The 21,509-nt window shown below is 42.9% G+C and overlaps 1 protein-coding gene across 1 annotated transcript in view; it reads right to left on the reverse strand.

Moving 5' to 3' along the window:
* Positions 1-21,509, reverse strand: part of SYNE1 (spectrin repeat containing nuclear envelope protein 1) — a 591,877-nt gene that overhangs the window by 564,074 nt on the left and 6,294 nt on the right. Inside the window, exon 2 of the mRNA XM_073557690.1 lies at positions 5,805-5,866. Within this exon, the coding sequence (XP_073413791.1) occupies positions 5,805-5,866 (62 nt within the window). The remainder of the gene's footprint in view (positions 1-5,804; positions 5,867-21,509) is intronic.

The raw sequence follows: 21,509 nt of genomic DNA on the forward strand, positions 1-21,509 counted from the left end.
TGCACCTACTAACCATTATAATTATTTCACAGCCCTGAAAGATCTTCATCTTTTCTCACGCAAACTGGTTTTAAGGAAACTTCTTAGTAGAAAACAGACATTTGAATCTATGACTGAGGTTGAGAGATAGGCGCTTCATGAATTGGAGGACCTCCTGGAGGAACAGACTACATCACAGGCAAGTAAATTTCCTTCCCATGTCCTTCCAAAATCCACTAGGTTTCCCCCCTTGTCTCTGAGCTCCAATGTAGAAATTTTTACAAAATTAGTTAGCAATGATTTTAAGAAACTTTCAACTATGCGCTAATTTGATAATTTAACACACAAACAGCGCCAAGCCATTGGAGAACTGCAATCATGGAGAGATGTTGTAATTAAATCAGCAGATAAGGGGGGGAACATAGTGATTTGGCCTAGTTTAAAATATGAGAAGGAGGTCTTCCGACAGTTAAAAGATTCTAACACCTACTCGAAGCTGTCTTTCAACCCCATGTCTTCCTTTTTGTGCGAGTTACAGACAATCTTGATGAGGGCTGTGGATAATAATATAATTACTAAAAAGGTCTTTGATGGTCTTATGGTCAGGTCTCCCAGAGCACCAACATTTTACCTGTTACCAAAAATCCACAAGGACTCCCTCGACCCACCAGGGCGCCCTATCGTGTCAGGTATTGGAGGTATTTGTGATCTTACTTGCCAATTCATTGATTACTATCTCAAACCTTTGGTAGAGACTTTACCCTCCTATATCCGTGACACGACGGACATCCTGTCGCGGGTCGACGGCATCCTTGTGGATCCTCATGTCCTTCTGGTCACAGCTGATGTCGAGAGTTTGTATACTTGCATCGATCATTCCCAGGGCCTAGATGCGGTTCGTCTCTTCCTGAGGGCCTCCGACCTGGACAACCCTTTGTGTGAGCTGATCATTGAGCTGGTGGGTTACATCCTCACCCACAACTTTTTTGTCTTCAAGGACGTCTTCTATTTACAGAGGCGTGGCACAGCCATGGGTGCGGCCTGTGTGCCTTCGTATGCCAATCTCTTCCTGGAAGCCTGGGAGAGATTCATTTTCGGTGATGGGGGCCCGCAGGCCACTTCCCATGTGCTGTGCTGGTATCGTTATATCGATGACATATTGTTGTTGTGGGATGGGGGGCCTCACCAGCTCGAGGACTTCATGAGGACGCTCAATGAAAACAACTTCAACATACGACTCACTTATACCTTCAATAGTTCTACGGTTGATTTCCTCGACGTCCGTCTGGACGTCGACACTCATCGACGTATCCAGACGGATATCTTCAGGAAACCAACGTCTGTCAATCCATTGTTACATGCGTCCTCAGCACATGATCCGGCCACCATTAGGGCTGTCCCGGTCGGACAGTTCCTTAGGATGAGACGAATCTGCTCCACAGACATCAGATTTGAGGCACAGGCCTCGGACCTTAAGGACCGATTTCACGCACGCGGCTACAGCCGCAGGTGCGTGAAAACTGGGTATGATCGGGCAAGAAAAATGTCTCGCAATCACCTGCTGAAGCCCACAAAAAGAGGGACCAGGGTGAATTTTGATGGCCCCATAAGGTTTATTTCCACCTTTAATCATGAGTGGGAAAATAAATATGCGTGTCATTCTCAAAAACACTGGCCCATCCTGGAATCTGATCCGGCCTTGGGGTCTGCCCTAGGAAGCTTTCCTAGCATGACATCTAGGAGATCTAAAAATCTTGGAGATCTCCTAGTAAGAAGCCATTACATTCCGGCTCCTAACACCTATTTGGTCACTAGTACCCCACAGGTCGGCTCATTCCCATGTGGTCACTGTTTGGCTTGCGCTAATGTTCTGCGCTGCTCCACGTTCTCTTCCGCGGATGGCTCTAGAAACTTTTCCATCAGACAACGTATTTCTTGTGGGACCACTAATGTTATATATTATGCCACCTGTCCATGCCCCAAGATCTACGTTGGTCTCACTACTAGGGAGCTCCGGGTTAGGGTGCGGGAGCATGTGTGGGATATTGGCGCAGCCAGAACAGCCACTGAGATCAGGGAGCTAAAGGCGATCCCCCGGCACTTTAAGGCCCATCACATTTGTGATGTTAAGCTACTTGGCGTAAGGGGGATTGAGGCCTTCCACCTTGGCATCAGAGGTGGAGATAATAAAAAACTCCTTGCTCAAATCGAGACTAGGTGGATTGTGCTCGTCGATACAGTTACACCTAATGGTTTGAACGAGTCCTTAAGTTTTGCCCCATTTCTCTAAACTCCTCATCAGCCCTTGCAGTGTCCTTTTTTATTCCTCCTCCCCTTCCCACCACACCATCCTATTCCCGATCTGGAGGATGTGTTGTTTTTAATTCATTTTCTTTTTTAACATGTTTTGATTTTTATGCCATTTTTTTCTATTTTACTAGTGATTCTCCATTATTTCCATTCATCTAGCTCCGGTGGGACTTTGAAATTAACCATCTGATAAAAGGGATTCTGGACTTTCCACAAGGAGGATACAGATAGTTTATTCCTGATCTTCTGTGGAAATATGGATTCATCTGTATCAGCTTTCATTATTAATGATATTTTTGTATGACACAATTGTCTCTATATAGTAGCCACTCATACAGCTGTGGCCAAAAGTATTGACACCCCTGCAATTTTGTCAGATAATACTCAGTTTCTTCCTGAAAATGATTGCAAACACAAATTCTTTGTTATTATTATCTTCATTTAATTTGTCTTAAATGAAAAAACACAAAAAGAATTGTCCTAAAGCCAAATTGGATATAATTCCACACCAAACATAAAAAAGAGGGTGGACAAAAGTATTGGCACTGTTCGAAAAATCATGTGATGCTTCTCTAATTTGTGTAATTAACAGCACCTGTAACTTACCTGTGGCACCTAACAGGTGTTGGCAATAACTAAATCACACTTGCAGCCAGTTGACATGGATTAAAGTTGACTCAACCTCTTTCCTGTGTCCTTGTGTGTACCACATTGAGCATGGAGAAAAGAAAGAAGACCAAAGAACTGTCTGAGGACTTGAGAAACCAAATTGTGAGGAAGCATGAGCAATCCCAAGGCTCTAAGTCCATCTCCAAAGACCTGAATGTTCCAGTGTCTACCATGCGCAGTGTCATCAAGAAGTTTAAAGCCCATTGCACTGTGGCTAACCTCCCTAGATGTGGACGGAAAAGAAAAATTAACAAGAGATTTCAACGCAAGATTGTGCGGATGTTGGATAAAGAACCTCGACTAACATCCAAACAAGTTCAAGCTGCCCTGCAGTCCGAGGGTACAACAGTGTCAACCCATACTATCCATCGGCGTCTGAATGAAAAGGGACTGTATGGTAGGAGATCCAGGAAGACCCCACTTCTTACCCCGAGACATAAAAAAGCCAGGCTGGAGTTTGCCAAAACTTACCTGAAAAAGCCTAAAACGTTTTGGAAGAATGTTCTCTGGTCAGATGAGACAAACGTAGAGCTTTTTGGGCAAAGGCATCAACATAGAGTTTACAGGAGAAAAAAAGAGGCATTCAAAGAAAAAACACGGTCCCTACAGTCAAACATGGTGGAGGTTCCCTGATGTTTTGGGGTTGCTTTGCTGCCTCTGGCACTGGACTGCTTGACCGTGTGCATGGCAATATGAAATCTGAAGACTACCAACAAATTTTGCAGCATAATGTAGGGCCCAGTGTGAGAAAGCTGGGTCTCCGTCAGAGGTCATGGGTCTTCCAGCAGGACAATGACCCAAAACACACTTCAAAAAGCACTAGAAAATGGTTTGAGAGAAAGCACTGGAGACTTCTAAGGTGGCCAGCAATGAGTCCAGACCTGAATCCCATAGAACACCTGTGGAGAGATCTAAAAATGGCAGTTTGGAGAAGGCACCCTTCTAATATCAGGGACCTGGAGCAGTTTGCCAAAGAAGAATGGTCTAAAATTCCAGCAGAGCATTGTAAGAAACTCATTGATGATTACCGGAAGCGGTTGGTCACAGTTATTTTGGCTAAAGGTTGTGCAACCAAGTATTAGGCTGAGGGTGCCAATACTTTGGTCTGGCCCATTTTTGGAGTTTTGTGTGAAATGATCAATGTTTTGCTTTTTGTTTCATTCTCTTTTGTGTTTTTTCATTTAAGACAAATTAAATGAAGATAATAATACCAAAGATTTTGTGTTTGCAATCATTTTCAGGAAGAAACTGAGTATTATCTGACAAAATTGCAGGGGTGTCAATACTTTTGGCCACAACTGTAACAAAACAGGGTATTTAGTTGATACGTTTTTTGCAAAAAATGTATACTAAGCCGCTCTACCAAACGTCAAGGTATACCCATCAGAGTAGTCACTAACCGATGTATTTAAAAAACTTACCATGTGAATAGTACCTATATGAGCATAATTCAGAAAGGTAATGTCCGATGTGGACACGCTGTGTAAGACGGCTTTATATGTGCATGGCCCACAAGGGAGGGGTGGAGACCTCCTAAAACTTGCAAAAGCAAGAAACCAATTAAATACATATACAGTATATATTAGCATTTGAGCACCCCAATTTGGTCCGGACAACAGACAGGGAGGCCATCAACTTCCCTGCGACATAATAGCAGTGTCATGTCATGTGATCTCCTCAGTAATGAGCAGTCTGTAGCTGGGCATCATGGAAGACAGTGATTTTACTATATACAGCAATAGTAAGAACAGTGCCGGCACTTTGTTTTCCTCTCCCACAGCATCATGGATCCAGGACGTCTTCAGAGGGTGGCGATGCAAGAAACCGTAGTAAGTAACTGTAGCGCCACTCCCTGACTACATCTTGTTACTCAAAGGGAGATTGACACTGTAGAGAAGTGAGTGCATCCCCAGCCCCTCTCAAGCGAAACGTCACAGGAAGTGAAATTAAAAAAAGAACACATTTAGGGAGTAGCTAGCTGGGGATAAGTGTAGGGTAATATATAGTAAAGCAAATTACAACCATGATTACAGTGTAAATATAGATATCTAGAAAGGACATTTCACTTTAGGTATCAGTCCACCCCTTTAATATTAGTACTGTCAGTTTTATTAATTAGTAGTATGGTGGTAATATTCAGTCACTATCTGGAGACAATGTATGGTCATGGTGCTGTGGTTTTCTTTTTGGTATATAAGACTTGGTATAGTGGGTTTTACTTATCAATAGGATGAATAGAATTCGGGCACAATGTCATACTAATATATTGTCTTGGTGTGGCAGCATTAATTGTCTCTTGTATGTGGCATCATTGGTATATAGGTCTTGGTATGGTGGGTTTTACTTGGTAATAGTATAGTTATATTTGGACAGTATGTGGTAGTAATACATTGTTGTGGTGTGGCAGCATTAATTGTCTGTGGTATTGTTTTGTTCATGTTAATATTATGGGTTTTGTTCAGAAATAGTTTGGAATTACTGTTTGTTGTTTGGTATCTATATGACTCTATAGCTTGGAAAATAATCTTTATTCCTGTGTTTTTCTGTCACATTTACAGTATATATTGCATTTGTATTTTTTTGAAAAGGCGACTAACACAGACTATCAACGTTACTGGAGTCCACGCAACTGAAGAACATGGTAGTGTGTAGGTAAGGGTGAAGAGGCAAGGTCCATATTTTGTTCTGAGGCCTGTAGGACTCTAGTTAAGCCTATGGCAACGATAGCAATTGAGCACAATGTAGAATATAAGCAGAAAATGTGATGATAAAGTAATTATAGTGCTTTAATGCACATGCAACATCGCAGGAATAATAACACAATGTACCTGTATATTAGGACCTACCTTGGCCAAATGTGAATTGATCCATTTCGTAAAAGTTCTCTTCTGAACTGCTTCTTGCTCATCTGTTGAAGATAATAGAAAATGATGGTTATATTTTGAATGTCAGTGGTTATGGCATATTTCAGTCAATGTTACTGTACATGGCTATATAAACATATAAGGAAGATTGCCAAGCTTCCATACACAGGGAACAGCAGTGGCTTCTTACCAAGACTGCCTTAACGCTCAACCACAAGGAGAGACACCAATATTCAGCTTCATATGTCCTAGACAAGACACACTTAAGATGGTCACTTGGGTCAGATCAAACAAGCTGCTAACGCCAAAAATGCCATGAGCACAACCCAGACCAAAACACCAAGATTTACTCAAATGATCTCAATTTTAGACAGCCTAAACTTAGACTAGACAGTCTTAAAGTGTGCCAGATTTATCACCGAGGCCAATGCTGTACAATAAATTTGGTGGGAATTTAGGCTGTTTACTTATTAGTTTCACTAATCTGTGCCCCCTTGTTGAAAGACTAAAACAATTGTCTCTATAAAGCATAATTAATGATACAAGGCATAAAAGACAGGTTTTGATACAAATTACTCCTTAATCTGATGTATTTACTTTTGTAAACCCCACTCATTATTTAGTATTGTGAGACAGTGACAGGTAAAGTTGTTGAGGATTGCTATATTTTCCAAAAATTACTCTTCATATACTACTTAGAGAAAAGTATGAATATATCACATCCAGGAAAAGCTCAGGGATATATAAGGAATCCAGTAAGGCTGGACACCCTTTGGGGTATGTGCACACAACATCTTTTTCAGGCAGATAGTGATGGAATCCATCTGAATAAACACAGCAAAAAGTGCCCCATAAATTCAGTGCAGTGCACAGCAATGTCAAAACGACACTGCTGTGTACATTTTGAGCCTTATGTCACTTCTTATAACCACTTCAGGATCATAATCAATGGAGGAAGCGACATGCTGACTCTTCCTAGCAGAGCTACCAGCACTCTAAACTGAGAGTATAGAGCTTCACAGGGGAAAATTCGGAGGGTGCATTGGTGCCTAAAAGATGCCGGCTGCACATACACTAGAGAGTATTTTCTTGCTAAAGGCTTTGGTAATTCCTGCTCTTTGACCTTTTTTCTTTAACACTCACTTCGTCCGAGTGTTGAGTTGATTTATTACTGAACTTAGAAAGGTGTTCAGTTTATTGGGAGGAAAACTGAAAGGCAGGAACTATGTTCAAGAGACTCTTTGGCTGAGGAACACTAGTCTCCATTTGGTGCCAATGTGAGGTAACATAATAATAATTTATATAGCGCCAACATATTACAAGACTCGTTAAAGGGTTGATTGTGACTTGTAGGATCGCTACTACCAATAGGTGGAGCTGTAGAGTAAAAGTCCTTTTTCTCTCTGAAGAGACAATTTGCATGTTAAATTTCCCAGAGGAGCATTGGACGGCAAATAAGCCTCCTTACCTTACAAGCCAGAGCTGGTATGTCACTCTCCACAAGGAGAAACCTTACCCCTTAGACCTCAGTCCAGAGCCTCTCACCTAGCCAAATCAGATCTCATACTTTGCACTGACGAGGGCCAATAGCCGGAAACACCGTGTCTACAAACTGAGATTCTGATTTGGCTTTTATCCTAAGTCATATTACAAGACTCGTTAAAGGGTTGATTGTGACTTGTAGGATCGCTACTACCAATAGGTGGCGCTGTAGAGTAAAAGTCCTCTTTCTCTCTGAAGAGGCAATTTGCATATAACATATTCCACAGAAATTTACACTTGAGAGGTCAGAAATTTAGATGATATCAGACAATACAGAGTAACACAAAAGTAAAAAAGTGCTTGTTGTGTATGATTCCGGCCATCTTTGTAATAAATAAGGATAAGTAAAGCTGAATGAAGTGGTCACCAGCCAATATCTGTGGAAGTACCTAGCGTATGAAGGGTGAGGGAACGGATCATGGAAAGGAACAAATTCTGAGGAATATTGATGTAGGGAAAACAGAGAGCAGTTAGAAAGGCTAGTCTAAAGAGATGTGTTTTCAGGGCATGCTTAAAATGGTGGCTACTGGCATGAAGAATGTCTCAGAAACAGGAGTTGGATGTTCGAATTATGGAGAAGTTAGTTATATCATTGAATAAATCTAGATGTGAGGAAGAGAATGCACAATTGAGTGGTACCCTAGGGAGGGAAAGTTGGTAAGAGCTGGTTACACTCACCTGGTGGAGTTGTGCCAGGCACAACTCCTATGTAGGTGTTAAGAAAAACAGCTGCTGCTGCCCCTTGGCTTGTGGATAAATCCTCTAGGAAATATTCGATCCAGTTGGACAAAACACGTTAATAATGTCTGTAAAGTGCTGTAATGGCGAGATATAACTGAGTAAAATAAATATATAAATAGGCTGGACTGCTGAAACAAATAGATTCTTCAACAATGATGATAAAAAGATTTTTTATTCACAATGCGTTTCAATGCCATATCGGCATTTTTATCAAGTGAAAAAAACAAATGTCACTTGGTTTTTTCCACTTGATAAAGATGCCAGTAAAACGTTGAAATGTGCTGTGAACAAAAAAGCCCTTTTATCATCATTGTTGAAGAATCAATTTGCTCCAGCAGCACAGCATATCTAACATGCTTCATCCAACTAGATCCAATCTTAGATCATAATGTAGAGCAGGGATAAGTTGGTAGACAGAGATGAAGTAATAGATGTAGGGCAGTGCAGAACTGTGGTTAAGCATGATAAGTTTATATTGTCCTTTGTAGCAGATGGGCAACCAGTGCAATGACTGGCACAGGGAAGAGGTATCAATGTAGCGGCTGTACAGCAATATGACCCTGGCTGGAATGTATAAAAGCAACAGTAAGAGTATTTGCTGTTTCAATGGTAAGAATAGGCTGAATTCTGGAGATGCTTTTGAGGAGCAGTTGACACGAGAGAAGGAGTGAGGTGAGTGGCTATATGAAGTGAAGGAAAGATCAAAGTTAAATACAACCACAAGGCAGAGAGCATGCTGCTTGGTAGTAATGGTAGGACCACACATAGAAATGGAAATAGAAGATTTAGCTAGGTTAGTAGAGGGAAGAAGCACAAGAAGTTCAGTTTTTTAAAAAGTTCACTTTCAGACACATGGAAAACATGATGATAGAGACAGCAGACATACTGTACAATCCACTGGTATTTTGCAGTAATTCAGGGGTGATGTCAGGAGAAAATGTGACACACAACCATTCTGTTTCTTTTTCTGGATGATTGGTAGTAGCTCACCTGTATAGTCAGGGAAGCTAAAGTCTAGTTAGTGCTCAGGGTTTAATTTGTGTTTTACCTGGAAAGGATTTGCATTTACTTTGCACACCGACAGTAATGAACAGGAGTAGCCCTGTTTGCACCGAACATCTATGACACCCTATCTGACTGCATTGATCCCATTTTTGGCTACCTGCAGGCAGCTAATCCTCCACGGTAGATATTCTCATATTTTGTTGCAGACATCCATCAAAGATCTTACATAATATCACCTCAAATGTGAAAATCTGTAAAACACTGTTTCTTTTGTCACAATATGCTAAATATATTCCATCGGAATATCCAGGGCAAATCTAAAGAATATGGTATTTTGCCAATTTTAAGATCTGTACAGTATAATGCCATACAATTTTGCGTTGATTTTTTTTCTGCTATTTGTAAATTAGTTTCTTATTCACATAGATTGTATTGTGGTTTCTTGCAGATTTTTGCTTTAGGCCGGCGTCACATTAGAGAGAAATACGGACGAGTGCTATGCGAGAAAAAATTGCATAGCACTCGGACCAATGCTAATCTATGGGGCAGCTCCCATTATCCGTTTTTTCCTTGCCCATATTATACGTGAGGGTGAAATCGCAGCATGCTGCGATTTGCACCGTATTACACCCGAGACTCGCCAATGCAAGTCTATGGGTGCGAGAAAAAAAACGGATTACACACGAAACAAGCGTGTGACTTGTGAGAAATCAGTTAATCAATAATAAGAATGGGGAAAGCAAACCAAGCCGTCAGGAAAAATCAATCTAAGGCCAGGGTCACACTGGCGAGGAATACGGCCGAGTGAGAGGCGCTAAAAGCATGCATTAAACAAGGACAAATGATTCTCTATGGGGTCACTCGCACCAGGCGTATATTTCTCATCCGTATCCTACGCTCCGTGCCAATCGCAGCATGCTGCGATTGTCAGCGTACTACGCCCGTAGTACGCCAATGCAAGTCGTGTGACCTGCGAGCAATACGCAGGTCTTTTGGCTGGTGACAGGAAATGGGCCAATCCATCATCAGGAAGCCTAGACATGCAAATGAGCTAAAAAAGCGCTCCAGACATCCAGGAAGTACGCCTCCACGGAGTACAGCAGCAGCATGGCGTCCATGTACATAAATGTTGAGATGCTCATTGTCCTTGTGCAGGAGCGTCCCGAAATCTGGGACCAACGCGATGCAAATTATGCAAACCGGGCAAGAAAGGAGGCGTCATGGAGGCGCATCTGTCGCCAGATGTACCATGGCTTTTGTGACCGACCACGTGAGGAGCAGCATAAAATTCATAAGTACAACGCAAAACATGAGTAACCTTAGCGCGCAAAAAAAATGGATTATAAAATCAGCACCCCCCCTTCCTGTGCATGTACTTTTTGCCTCATGAGGCCGTTAGATTTGGATGTGACACGTGGCTTCACACAGCCATAATTTGGGGTTAGGCCACAAGCTCCTCATCCTCCTAGACAAAACAATTAAGTGTAGCTAAAGAGACCCTGTGTATCTGCCCAATTACATATGCCACCATGGGTAGAAAGCACACCCCAGAAGGCCCAATGCCTAGACTACTGGTAGAAAATGTGACCTCTCAAATATGTGAATTTGACAATATTTCTTGTCACATTGCAGTGGAAGATGTGATGAAACGCTGGCGAAGCATCCGGGACCAGTACCGCCGGGAACACTAGCAGTGGCCCAGGAGTGGGGATGCTGGATATGTTAAAAGGAAGTATATCTACTATGATCGGCTGTCCTTCCTCGCCCCAATTCTGGATCTGAGACCGTAAGTAGATACCTCACACCACATTACACAAATACTTTACAGGGCCAAAAATATTGATGTATTTTTGCCTCTGTTCTATTTCATAACAGAACTCAATCCAACCTTACGGATCGAGGAACGGCCTCAGAGGCAGAGCCCATAATAGATCCTGTAGGGGATGAGGTGGCTGGCCCATCTTCTCCCCCTACAAGAAGGATGGCAGAAGATGAGGCATCACATGACAACCCAATGGCTGCCCAACACACAACACCACCAGGACAGTCTGCTGCTGCCCCATCACCCATCCTGGAAGAGCCGGGCAACTTGAGCAGCAGCCCAACTTGCCAGATCAGGGCCTCCCCACAGGCTGCTCTTACATCACGGCGAACACAAAGAAGGCGCCAGGTCACTGTTCAAGAGAGCAGGACCAATGTGGACACAGGGGTGCTCAATTATTTATCAAGAGTAACTACAGATGATGGGGAGGAGGCCTACGCACATAGCCTCACCCTTTATCTCCGTGCCCTTACCCGTGAGGTCAGGCTCCGTATTAGGGGATGTTTTCAGATCCTGCTTGATGCAAGCACCCCCCCCAATACCCCATATGAGCTATTCGAATATCTGGAGAGGTGGCAGCTCTCCCCCCCGAAATCTAATGCGCATGAGACCATCCACACAGATGCTTGCTCAAGCAGGGTCCGAACATCCCCTAATACGTGGGCCAACACCTCAACCCCTTCCTCCCACTACCCAACCTTCTATTCAGCAGCCACAAATGTCAGCCTCTAGCCAACCCCACCAATATGGCCACTTGTACCCACCCAGTGTTGGAGGCTGGTCCCAACCTGGTTGGGGACGATCTGGCTATCTTGGTGGGTATGAGCCACGTGCCTACCACAGCCAACAAGATGCCCCTCACCATCATCATTACTCTGGTCAGTATCCCCAACAGTCCCAGGAGGCAGGACAATTCCAGCATCATGGGCAACAGTATGGGCCCACACAGGGCGATGTTGGCCACAGTGTCCAGCAGCACCCACAGGCTGTTCTTCCACGTTCCCCTTCCCCAACCTATGAGGATTTATAAGTCTGATGGCCGTAGATGTCCAGTACGGTTTAACTGGTGCTCCAAATACAAAGGAAAAAACAGGTGTTCTCCATCACCAAACTTGGTTACCTAATTTAACATTCTAATTTTTTCACAATGTTTTCCAATCTATGAAAGAATCCATCATGACAGGCAAGGCTACCTCACGCCTTTCAGACAGATATTACATGTGTGTACAAAAGAGAATATTTCAACGCGCTATACTGTAAAGTCAAAGGATGAAAATACACTACTCACTTGCTAATGCCTAGGAAAGGCGTGCTGGCCTTAGTGAAGTAGTCACCTTTTTTGCTAGCAATCTATAGTAAAACAAATCAAGGCGACCAGCCTTCAGAATATCACGCTCTCTCTATGTCTTAACAAGTGAGTTTTGTTTTTTCATCCTTTCCAGTATAGCATGGTTAAATATTCTCTGTTCTACAGACAGGTAATATCTGTCTGAAAGCCGTGAGGTAGTCTTGCCTGTCATGGTGGAATATTTCTATGATTGGAAAACATTCTGAAGAAATGTGAGTGTTATCTTTTAGCATTAATTTTGGTGATGGAGCTCACCTATTTTTTTCCTTTCTAGTTTTATATTCTCATGCAGCAATGTTGTTATTGCCTAATGTTTTTTTGGGTTATGTTATGTAATGTTACTTATCAAAAAAGTTGAAGAAGGCACAAAGGGTCATTTTGCCCATTGCCAAAATGTTCTTATGGCAATATTATGTTTGCCTTTAAGCAACCAAAAAAAAAAGACAAAACTAAAACTTTGTCTACTTTAGTTAACGTCTCTGTGTGATTTTTAAAAAACCCTGTCAACATACTAACATACACTAACCAATGCAATGAAACAGTCATAGAATCATAAGGGGTTGAGTAATATATATTTTGACACACTTAAAGAAACAAATTATAACATAGACACAGCATGCTCTTGCCAAGAAGTTGCCCCCTCAGGTGAGATAAAGTAATTAGTGAAAATATCACGCACTTTGAGGCCAGAGAGCGGTCTACGTTGAGGGTTCATAGGTGGTCTCACCCTGCGCACATTGTCCGGTCTACGCACAACACCATCAGAGGAGGAACAATCATGTATCCTGGTAAAGTTATGCAGATCAACACAGGCTTTCACAACTTCATTCACATTTTGTTCACTCAACTGAATGGCAGACTGGAGTACCCGCCATTTGGCACAAAGAATCCCAAAGGAACACTCCACCAGTCGCCTAGCACGTGATAGGCGCAAGTTAAAAATTCTGCGCCTGTGGTCAAGGTTGCGCCGGGGATATGGCCTCATGACATTGCGCGATAACTGAAAGGCCTCATCTGCCACAAGGACATAAGGGACTGATTCTTCAGGGGAGCCTGGTAGCTGGCGTGGTGGTGGTAGATCCAACTGGTTGGTGCGTAGCCGCCGAGCCATTATGGAAGTATTGAAGACTCTAGAGTCTCCCGTCCTTCCATAGGCCCCAATGTCAACAATTATAAACTTGTATTGAGGGTCTACCAGAGCCAACAATACAACAGAAAAGTATTGATTATAATTGAAGAATTGGGAGCCAGAGTTCGGTGGCTTACGCACCCGGATATGTTTGCCATCCAGGGTCCCAATACAATTTGGAAACTGGCAGTCCTCCTCAAAGTCCCTTGATATCCTCAACCAGTCTTCCATCCTGGGCTCGGGCATGACCACTTGATGGAGTCTTGTCCAGATTTCTGTACATGTAGACCTCACTATGCCTGAAATGATTGATCTTCCAATGAGAAACTCATGGTGGAGGGCGGCATAAGACAGGCCAGTGGACAGGAAGCTGTAGAACAACATAAATTGATAAGTTTAGAATGCATAAAGTCCAAAAACATCAGTTACATGCCGACCAAACTTGGGAGGAATTGAGATAGAATAACACACACATATTTGGTTGCACAATGACTAAGTGATATGCAGGACATATTAGAGCTAACATTCTGGTGTGTAAGTTGAAACATATTTGGAGTAAGATGAGGGCATAAAACTTTGTCCAAGAAGGCAAAAAAACATACTTTAGCACACACATTATGAACATAGAGAATGTGGTTGTGTAGTACATACCGTATTGTGAGTAGAAGTCGCTCATCTGCAGATATCGCTTTGCGCATCCTTGTGTCCTGAAAGGTTATCCCATGGCGCACTGTCTCCAAGAGTTGATCAAATGTGGAAATGCTCATGCGACAGTACTGGTAAAATTTCTCAGGATGCTCCCGCAGAGAAGAATAGAGGCGGTGAAAATGACCTCTTGTGAGTCGTTGCCTCAAAAGTGGATGGACCCACATGCGTCTCCTCCTCCGCGGTTCCACTATCACTGGGTATGGTTGCCCAAAGCGCCGTGACAAAAGCCAGTTAAAGAGAACCTGCTCAGTTGTATTGAATCTCAGACCCTCTGCCATGTTGCACAAAGAACACCAACACACCTTGTGAAAGCTAGCTCACAAATGGACAGAATGGAGGCAGCCACCTGTTTCTGAGTGTATAAATAGGGTGCAGGCTAATGATTTAAATTGTTAGCAGGCCTCAAAACCGTTAAATGTCCATTTTGCAAGGCTGCGAGAAAATCTCGCCATACGGATTGCATACGGATGACATACGGATTACATACGGATGCAGACATGCGCAAAATACGCGACCGCACCTGGCTTACGGATGACCTACGGAGCACTATTTAGGGGTCATTCATCCGTATTACGCATGTAAACTACGGAGCGTATTTTGCGCTGGTTAGTGTGACTCCAGCCTAATAGTAATATTAAACCTGAGGCTACAAAAAATGTTTTTTGAATCTGCAAGTTTATTTTTATAATCAGTCACACAATGCCCAACGTTTCGGCCGAGCAGGCCTTTATCGAGGGTGTTATCTATATGAAACATAACAATAATATCAAATTAGAAATTCTCACTAGGAGTAAAACAGAGTACATAAAATAACCATCGAGTTCTGGCGTGGTCCCCGTCTTTCCGCTTATCTCCTGACACAGGTATCAGACACACACCGTTCATATACACAATGAATTAATTTTTATTGCTTTGCTTTGCTGTACCCTGATCCTTATCTCAACTTTTTTCTTCTTTTTTTCTTTTTTCTTTTCGCACTTTGAAAGTTGATCATATAGTCACACAGGTACTTATATCTCATGTCTGCACTTTGCACTATTTTCTGTGATACCTGAAACCTGCTTTAGGCTGTAGTTTATGGATTTTGTGACTTAATCTTCTGTTCCTTTTTTCTCAACAGCACATTACAATTGATTTACTCTATTGATGGAATCCTACCTTTATTGTTTTGTTACATCTTAGTTTGTGATTTATATTGATTTGATGTCTTTCTATATTTTTTATTTTTTGTCTTTTGCATGATATGTCAGTCATTGACTCGATGGTTATTTTATGTACTCTGTTTTACTCCTAGTGAGAATTTTTAATTTGATATTATTGTTATGTTTCATTTAGATAACACCCTCGATAAAGGCCTGCTCGGCCGAAACATTGGGCATTGTGTGACTGATTATAAAAATAAACTTGCAGATTCAAAAAATATTTTTTGTAGCCTCGGGTTTAATATTACTATTGCGAGAAATCAGTGACGTTAGCCTCCCAGCCTGACCTGCAATGATCTCGGCAGCGTGGGAAAATGAACTGTCACTTTCCCACACTGCAGAGTTCACCGCGGGTCAAGCTGGGAGGCTGCGCTGACGTCACTGATGCTGACACCGGCAGCTTCTCACTCATTCCTCCGTGGTTTACAGCCGGGGCGGTCGCATTAGCACCACTCCCGGTTGTAAACTAGTTAACCCCCAGATATGGATTTACGCCGTGGGACTGACTGTATGCCGGAGAGATATGGGATATTGTTTGTTTTTGATTTTTGATTTTTTTACTAGAGAAGGAGGGCTTTGTTTGGATTTAGCAGAAGAATAAATAAAGCAAAACTGTGTGTTGCTTTATTTAATTAAAATAGTTTATTCTTCCTGTGTGTGTGTTTATTTAACCCTTAACAAACTTCAGGATGAGTAATAGATAGGTATCTTATTGACACATCTGTATTACTAAGTCAGGCTTAATGTCACGTTACAATGCAAAGGTGACATTAACCCCTTATTACCCCATATGCCACCGATACAGGGCAATGAGAAGAGAGATGCTAAGTGCTTTTCTGGGGTGGCAGATTTTTATAGCCAGAGGGGGGGCCAATAACCATGGTCCCTCTCAAGGCTATTAATATCTGCCATCAGTCACCGGCTTTCCCTCTCTGGCACAGAAAATTGCGAGGGAGCCCACGCCAATTTTTCCCATAAACACATTCTTTTAGTAAATACCTACAGGTCCCAAATTTTACACACACACACATACTACTAACAGTATTAGACACTGATATATATAAATCTAATTGTTCTGCAATGGTTTACTGTATGTAAACCATGTCTCCTATCCTGTCAGGTTCTGCAATGATTTTACAGAAGCTAACAAATGAATTAATGGCTATTCTGCTATTTAGCTCTGTATGAAATATAAAGACATATACACTCACTGGCCACTTTATTAGGTACACCATGCTAGTAAGGGGTTGGAGCCCCTTTTGCCTTCAGAACTGCCTCAATTCTTCGTGGCAGAGATTCAACAAGGTGCTGGAAGCATTCCTCAGAGATTTTGGACCATATTGACATGATGGCATCACACAGTTGGCGCAGATTTGTCGGCTGCACATCCCTGATGCGAATCTCCCGTTCCACCACATCCCAAAGATGCTCTATTGGATTGAGATCTGGTGACTGAGGAGGCCATTTGAGTACAGTAAACTCATTGTCATGTTCAAGAAACCAATCTGAGATGATTCGAGCTTTATGACATGGCGCATTATCCTGCTGAAAGTAGCCATCAGATGTTGGGTACATTGTGGTCATAAAGGGATGGACATGGTCAGCAACAATACTCAGGTAGGCTGTGGCGTTGCAACGATGCTCAATTGGTACCAAGGGGCCCAAAGAGTGCCCAGAAAAAATTCCCCACACCATGACACCACCACCACCAGCCTGAACCGTTGAGACAAGGCAGGATGGATCCATGCTTTCATGTTGTTTACGCCAAATTCTGACCCTACCATCCGAATGTCGCAGCAGAAATCGAGACTCATCAGACCAGGCAACGTTTTTCCAATCTTCTACTGTCCAATTTCGATGAGCTTGTGCAAATTGTAGCCTCAGTTTCCTGTTCTTAGCTGAGAGGAGTGGTACCCAGTGTGGTCTTCTGCTGCTGTAGCCCATCTGCCTCAAAGTTCGACGCACTGTGCGTTCAGAGATGCTCTTCTGCCTACCTTGGTTGTAACGGGTGGCAATTTGAGTCACTGTTGCCTTTCTGTCAGCTCGAACCAGTCTGCCCATTCTCCTCTGACCTCTGGCATCAACATGGCATTTCCGGCCACAGAACTGCCGCTCACTGGATTTTTTTTCTTTTTCGGACCATTCTCTGTAAACCCTAGAGATGGTTGTGCGTGAAAATCCCAGTAGATCAGCAGTTTCTGAAATTCTCAGACCAGCCCTTCTGGCACCAACAATCATGCCACGTTCAAAGGCACTCAAATCACCTTTCTTCCCCATACTGATGCTCGGTTTGAACTGCAGGAGATTGTCTTGACCATGTCTACATGCCTAAATGCACTGAGTTGCCGCCATGTGATTGGCTGATTAGAAATTAAGTCTTAACACACAGTTGGACAGGTGTACCTAATAAAGTGGCCAGTGAGTGTATATATATATATATATATATATATATATATATACATACATATATATATATACTGTATATATATTTTGATGAATATTTGAGGCCATGGATCAGTTAAATGTCCATTTTGCAAGGTTGAGATAAAATCTCACCACACGGATGTCACACGGATCATTTGATGCGAGGAAATCACATCCTCACATCAAACAACGGATAACATACGGATCACTGTTCAGGGAACATTTCTGTGATTCTCAGCAGTGAAAAACAGACCAACTTTTTTATACGTTATGTGTGACCTATAGTCAAACAGTGACCTATGGACAGATTGTAAAAAATGAAAGCTACGAGAAATGCAGTGGCTTCCTTCCAATTTTCCAGCTCATCTCTACAATTACTTCTATTAATAACAACAAAACATGTCTTGGTTTCAAAAAGTTTTAAGATGCCTGGTTATGGTGCAAGAGAAAAAAAACATTTTCTAAATGCCTATTCGCTCCATAGCCTATAGTCCTGTCATCTCCTGCTGACATGATGATGACGATGACGTGACCACTGCAGCCAATCACTGGTCATAATGATGATATCAGCATGTACGATAGGTGGATGCAGCCACAAACTATTATTACCTCTTGTTCACTAATTCCCTTTAAAATAGGAAGGTATTTACTGACAGAACTGAGATGTGGTCAATGTTCACACCAGCCTGTCCTCAGGAGCATATGTTATTATGCAGACATGAATGTGATTGTAAAGATTTCGCTAAAACCTTCCCTATGCAAATCTTCTTTACTGTACAGGAATATTGACCTTATAAAAAATGAATGACTTCTGCAAGCAAATGGCTTCCTAAATAATTGATACTTTATGTTTCATGTATTTTTTTTTTTACAGCTGCCTTGTCTTTAGATGAATACACAGTCACACCTCTCCTAAACATACACAGCTCAAGCATCGGTGGTCATGTATCAAGATATGGCCTCATTCAGACAACAGAGATTTTTCTGCAATTAAAAAAAGGACCGATTTTCATCAGGCTGTGTGCACACGCTGCGGATTAGGTGCGGATTCATCCGCGCGGATTTTGTAAAATCCGCAGGCGAAACCGCAGGTCAAAAGACCTGCGGTTTTACCTGCGGATTGCTCTGCGGTTTTGCCCTGCGGTTTTTCATCTCCTCAATAGAGGAGATGGCAAACCGCAGGAGAATCCGCAGAAAGAATTGACATGTCAATTCTTTCTGCGGATTGAAAACCGCAGATAATCCGCGCGGAAAATTCCGCACCGTCTGCACTGCGGTTTTTGATTCCCATAGGGAATCATGGTACTGTACACCGCAGCAAAAACTGCTGCGGGTCCGCAGCGGCCAAAACCGCTGCGGAACCGCAGCAAAATCCGCAGCGTGTGCACACAGCCTCAATGTTTAGATCAGATTCATCAGCGATTTTCTCATATGATTAAAAAGAAATAAATTAAAAATTGCAATGCTTCAACTATCTCCTACAATATTAAAAATGGAACATTGGTTGTCAACCTGTGATTTTCATGGACTCGTAGACTCAGGGACGGACTGGAGCTGAAATTCAGCCCTGGCATTTGAAATCACATAGGCCCATGCTGTCCCCGTCCCCAAGCACCAGATGGGATATATTACTACTAATTTTACTCTGGATGGAGGAAAGCAAGATTTACTACAAGACCAATATGTCTAATGATACCCGTAGCCTGCTGGGGTAAGTGACGGAGTCAGCGACTTTATGCTCCGTCACAACTCTTAACAGTATGGGTGTCTTGAGAACACCGATTCTGATAACAACATAGCAGCCAAGCGGCCCACGACCAGACAGGCCCTTCTGGCATTTGCCAGAATTGCCAGATGGCCAGTCCGGCCCTGCTTAGACTTGTGTGGGAGATTTTGAACACATAAAAACCAGACATGTTACCGTTCCGTTTTTTTTTTTTTTTTGTAAGTCGCTGTGTCCATAAAAAACTCAGCTTCATAGATTTCAATGGATTTGTGTTAAATTCATGTTTTCTATGGAAAAATAAGTGTATGTTGTGAAAAGCCGGATTACTTACAGGTAATGCTCTTTTAATGAGTCCACGACAGCACCCACTTGGAGAGAGGGATCCGCCCATAGGAACAGGAAACCTACAGAGATAAAAGAGGGCGGTCCGCCTCTCCCCCTCAGTTGGATTTCAGAGTACCAGGAGGACCGCCAATTATTAGGCCATTATATTATCCAATATTCTAAATTTATTAACTTTACAACTAAGAAGGTGTATATACATTATGTTAACTTCTAGGGAGGGTTAGTGAACGGGTGCTGTCGTGGACTCATTAAAAGAGCATTACCGGTAAGTAATCCGGCTTTTTACTCTTCGCCACGACAGCACCCACTTGGAGAGACTTTCAGAGACCTTCACCTGGGAGGGACCACCGTGCTGAGGACCGCTCTACCAAAGGCTAGGTCAGATGAGCATGATAAATCAAGCCTATAGTGATTATAAAAGGTAGAGGGTGTAGACCAGGTTGCCGCCTTACATATAGACTCGATTGCGACGTCTCCCCTCTCTGCCCAAGAGGAAGCCATAGCTCTGGCGGAATGTGCTCTGATACCCTCCGGAGGATTTTCATTGCTCTCGGAGTATGCCAGCCCAATCGCGTCTCTGATCCACCGAGACAAAGTACCCCTTGTGACTTCATATCCCTTCTTTTGGCCCTGGAAGGAAACAAATAGAGCCCTACTCTTCCTCCAGCTGCTAGACCTCTCGATGTCTTGTAATACAGCTCTTCTAACGTCTAGTGTATGGAACTTTTCTTCCTCTGGAGTAGAAGGGTTTCTAAAAAATGAAGGGAGGTGAATCTCTTGTGATCTATGAAACTTCCCTGCTACTTTTGGTAGGTACGAGGGATCTGGTTTTAATATTAGCTGATCCTGGAATGTCAACAGAAAAGGGGGTTCTATTGAAAGTGCTTGTATGTCGCTATCTCTTCTGGCTGAGGTTAGTGCAACTAACAGCACTGTTTTGAAGGATAGGTGTTTAAGGGATATTGAATCTAAAGGTTCAAAAGGAGGACGTGTTAGAGCCTCCAGAACCAGGTTTAAGTCCCAAGGAGGAACTCTAGGTATGTGCACCGGCTCGCTCCGCTCACAGGCCGAGATGAATCTGCCTATCCATCTATTGCCTGCCACGTTATAACTATAGAGGGCCCCTAGAGCCGACACCTGGACCTTTAATGTGTTAACAGATAGCCCTAATTCTTTTCCTTTCTGTAGGAACTCTAGGATCGCTGTAATCGGAATTTCTCCCGAATCAGGGCCTGTGTAGAACTCTAGGAATTTTCTCCATACTCTGGTGTAAATCTTTGTCGTTGCCACTTTTCGACTTTGTAGGAGTGTATTGACTAATCCCTCCGAGAATCCTCATGATCTCAACATTTCCCTTTCAAGTTCCAGGCCGTCAAGTGGAGATTGTCCACTTGAGGATGGAAGAATGGCCCCTGTGAGAGGAGCCTGGGAGTTGAAGGAAGCACCCACGGGTCTGTCACTGACATTGCTTGCAGGCACGAAAACGATGGCCTCCTGGGCCAGAATGGCGCTATTAAGATTACTCGTGCTTCGTCTGCTCTGATTTTCCTGATTACCTGCCGTAGTAGTATGATTGGTGGAAAAGCATATGCCAGTTTGAATTGCCACGGGGCCTGGAGGGCATCCAGAATTTCCGGATTGTCTGTCATATTTAGAGAGGCGAACCTTCGCACCTGCCTGTTTTCTCTGGTGGCG

This window comes from Dendrobates tinctorius, unplaced genomic scaffold (genome assembly GCF_039654945.1).
Source record: "Dendrobates tinctorius isolate UK_male_01 unplaced genomic scaffold, ASM3965494v1 ptg000250l, whole genome shotgun sequence".
In the NCBI taxonomy this organism is placed as follows: Eukaryota; Metazoa; Chordata; class Amphibia; order Anura; family Dendrobatidae; genus Dendrobates; species Dendrobates tinctorius.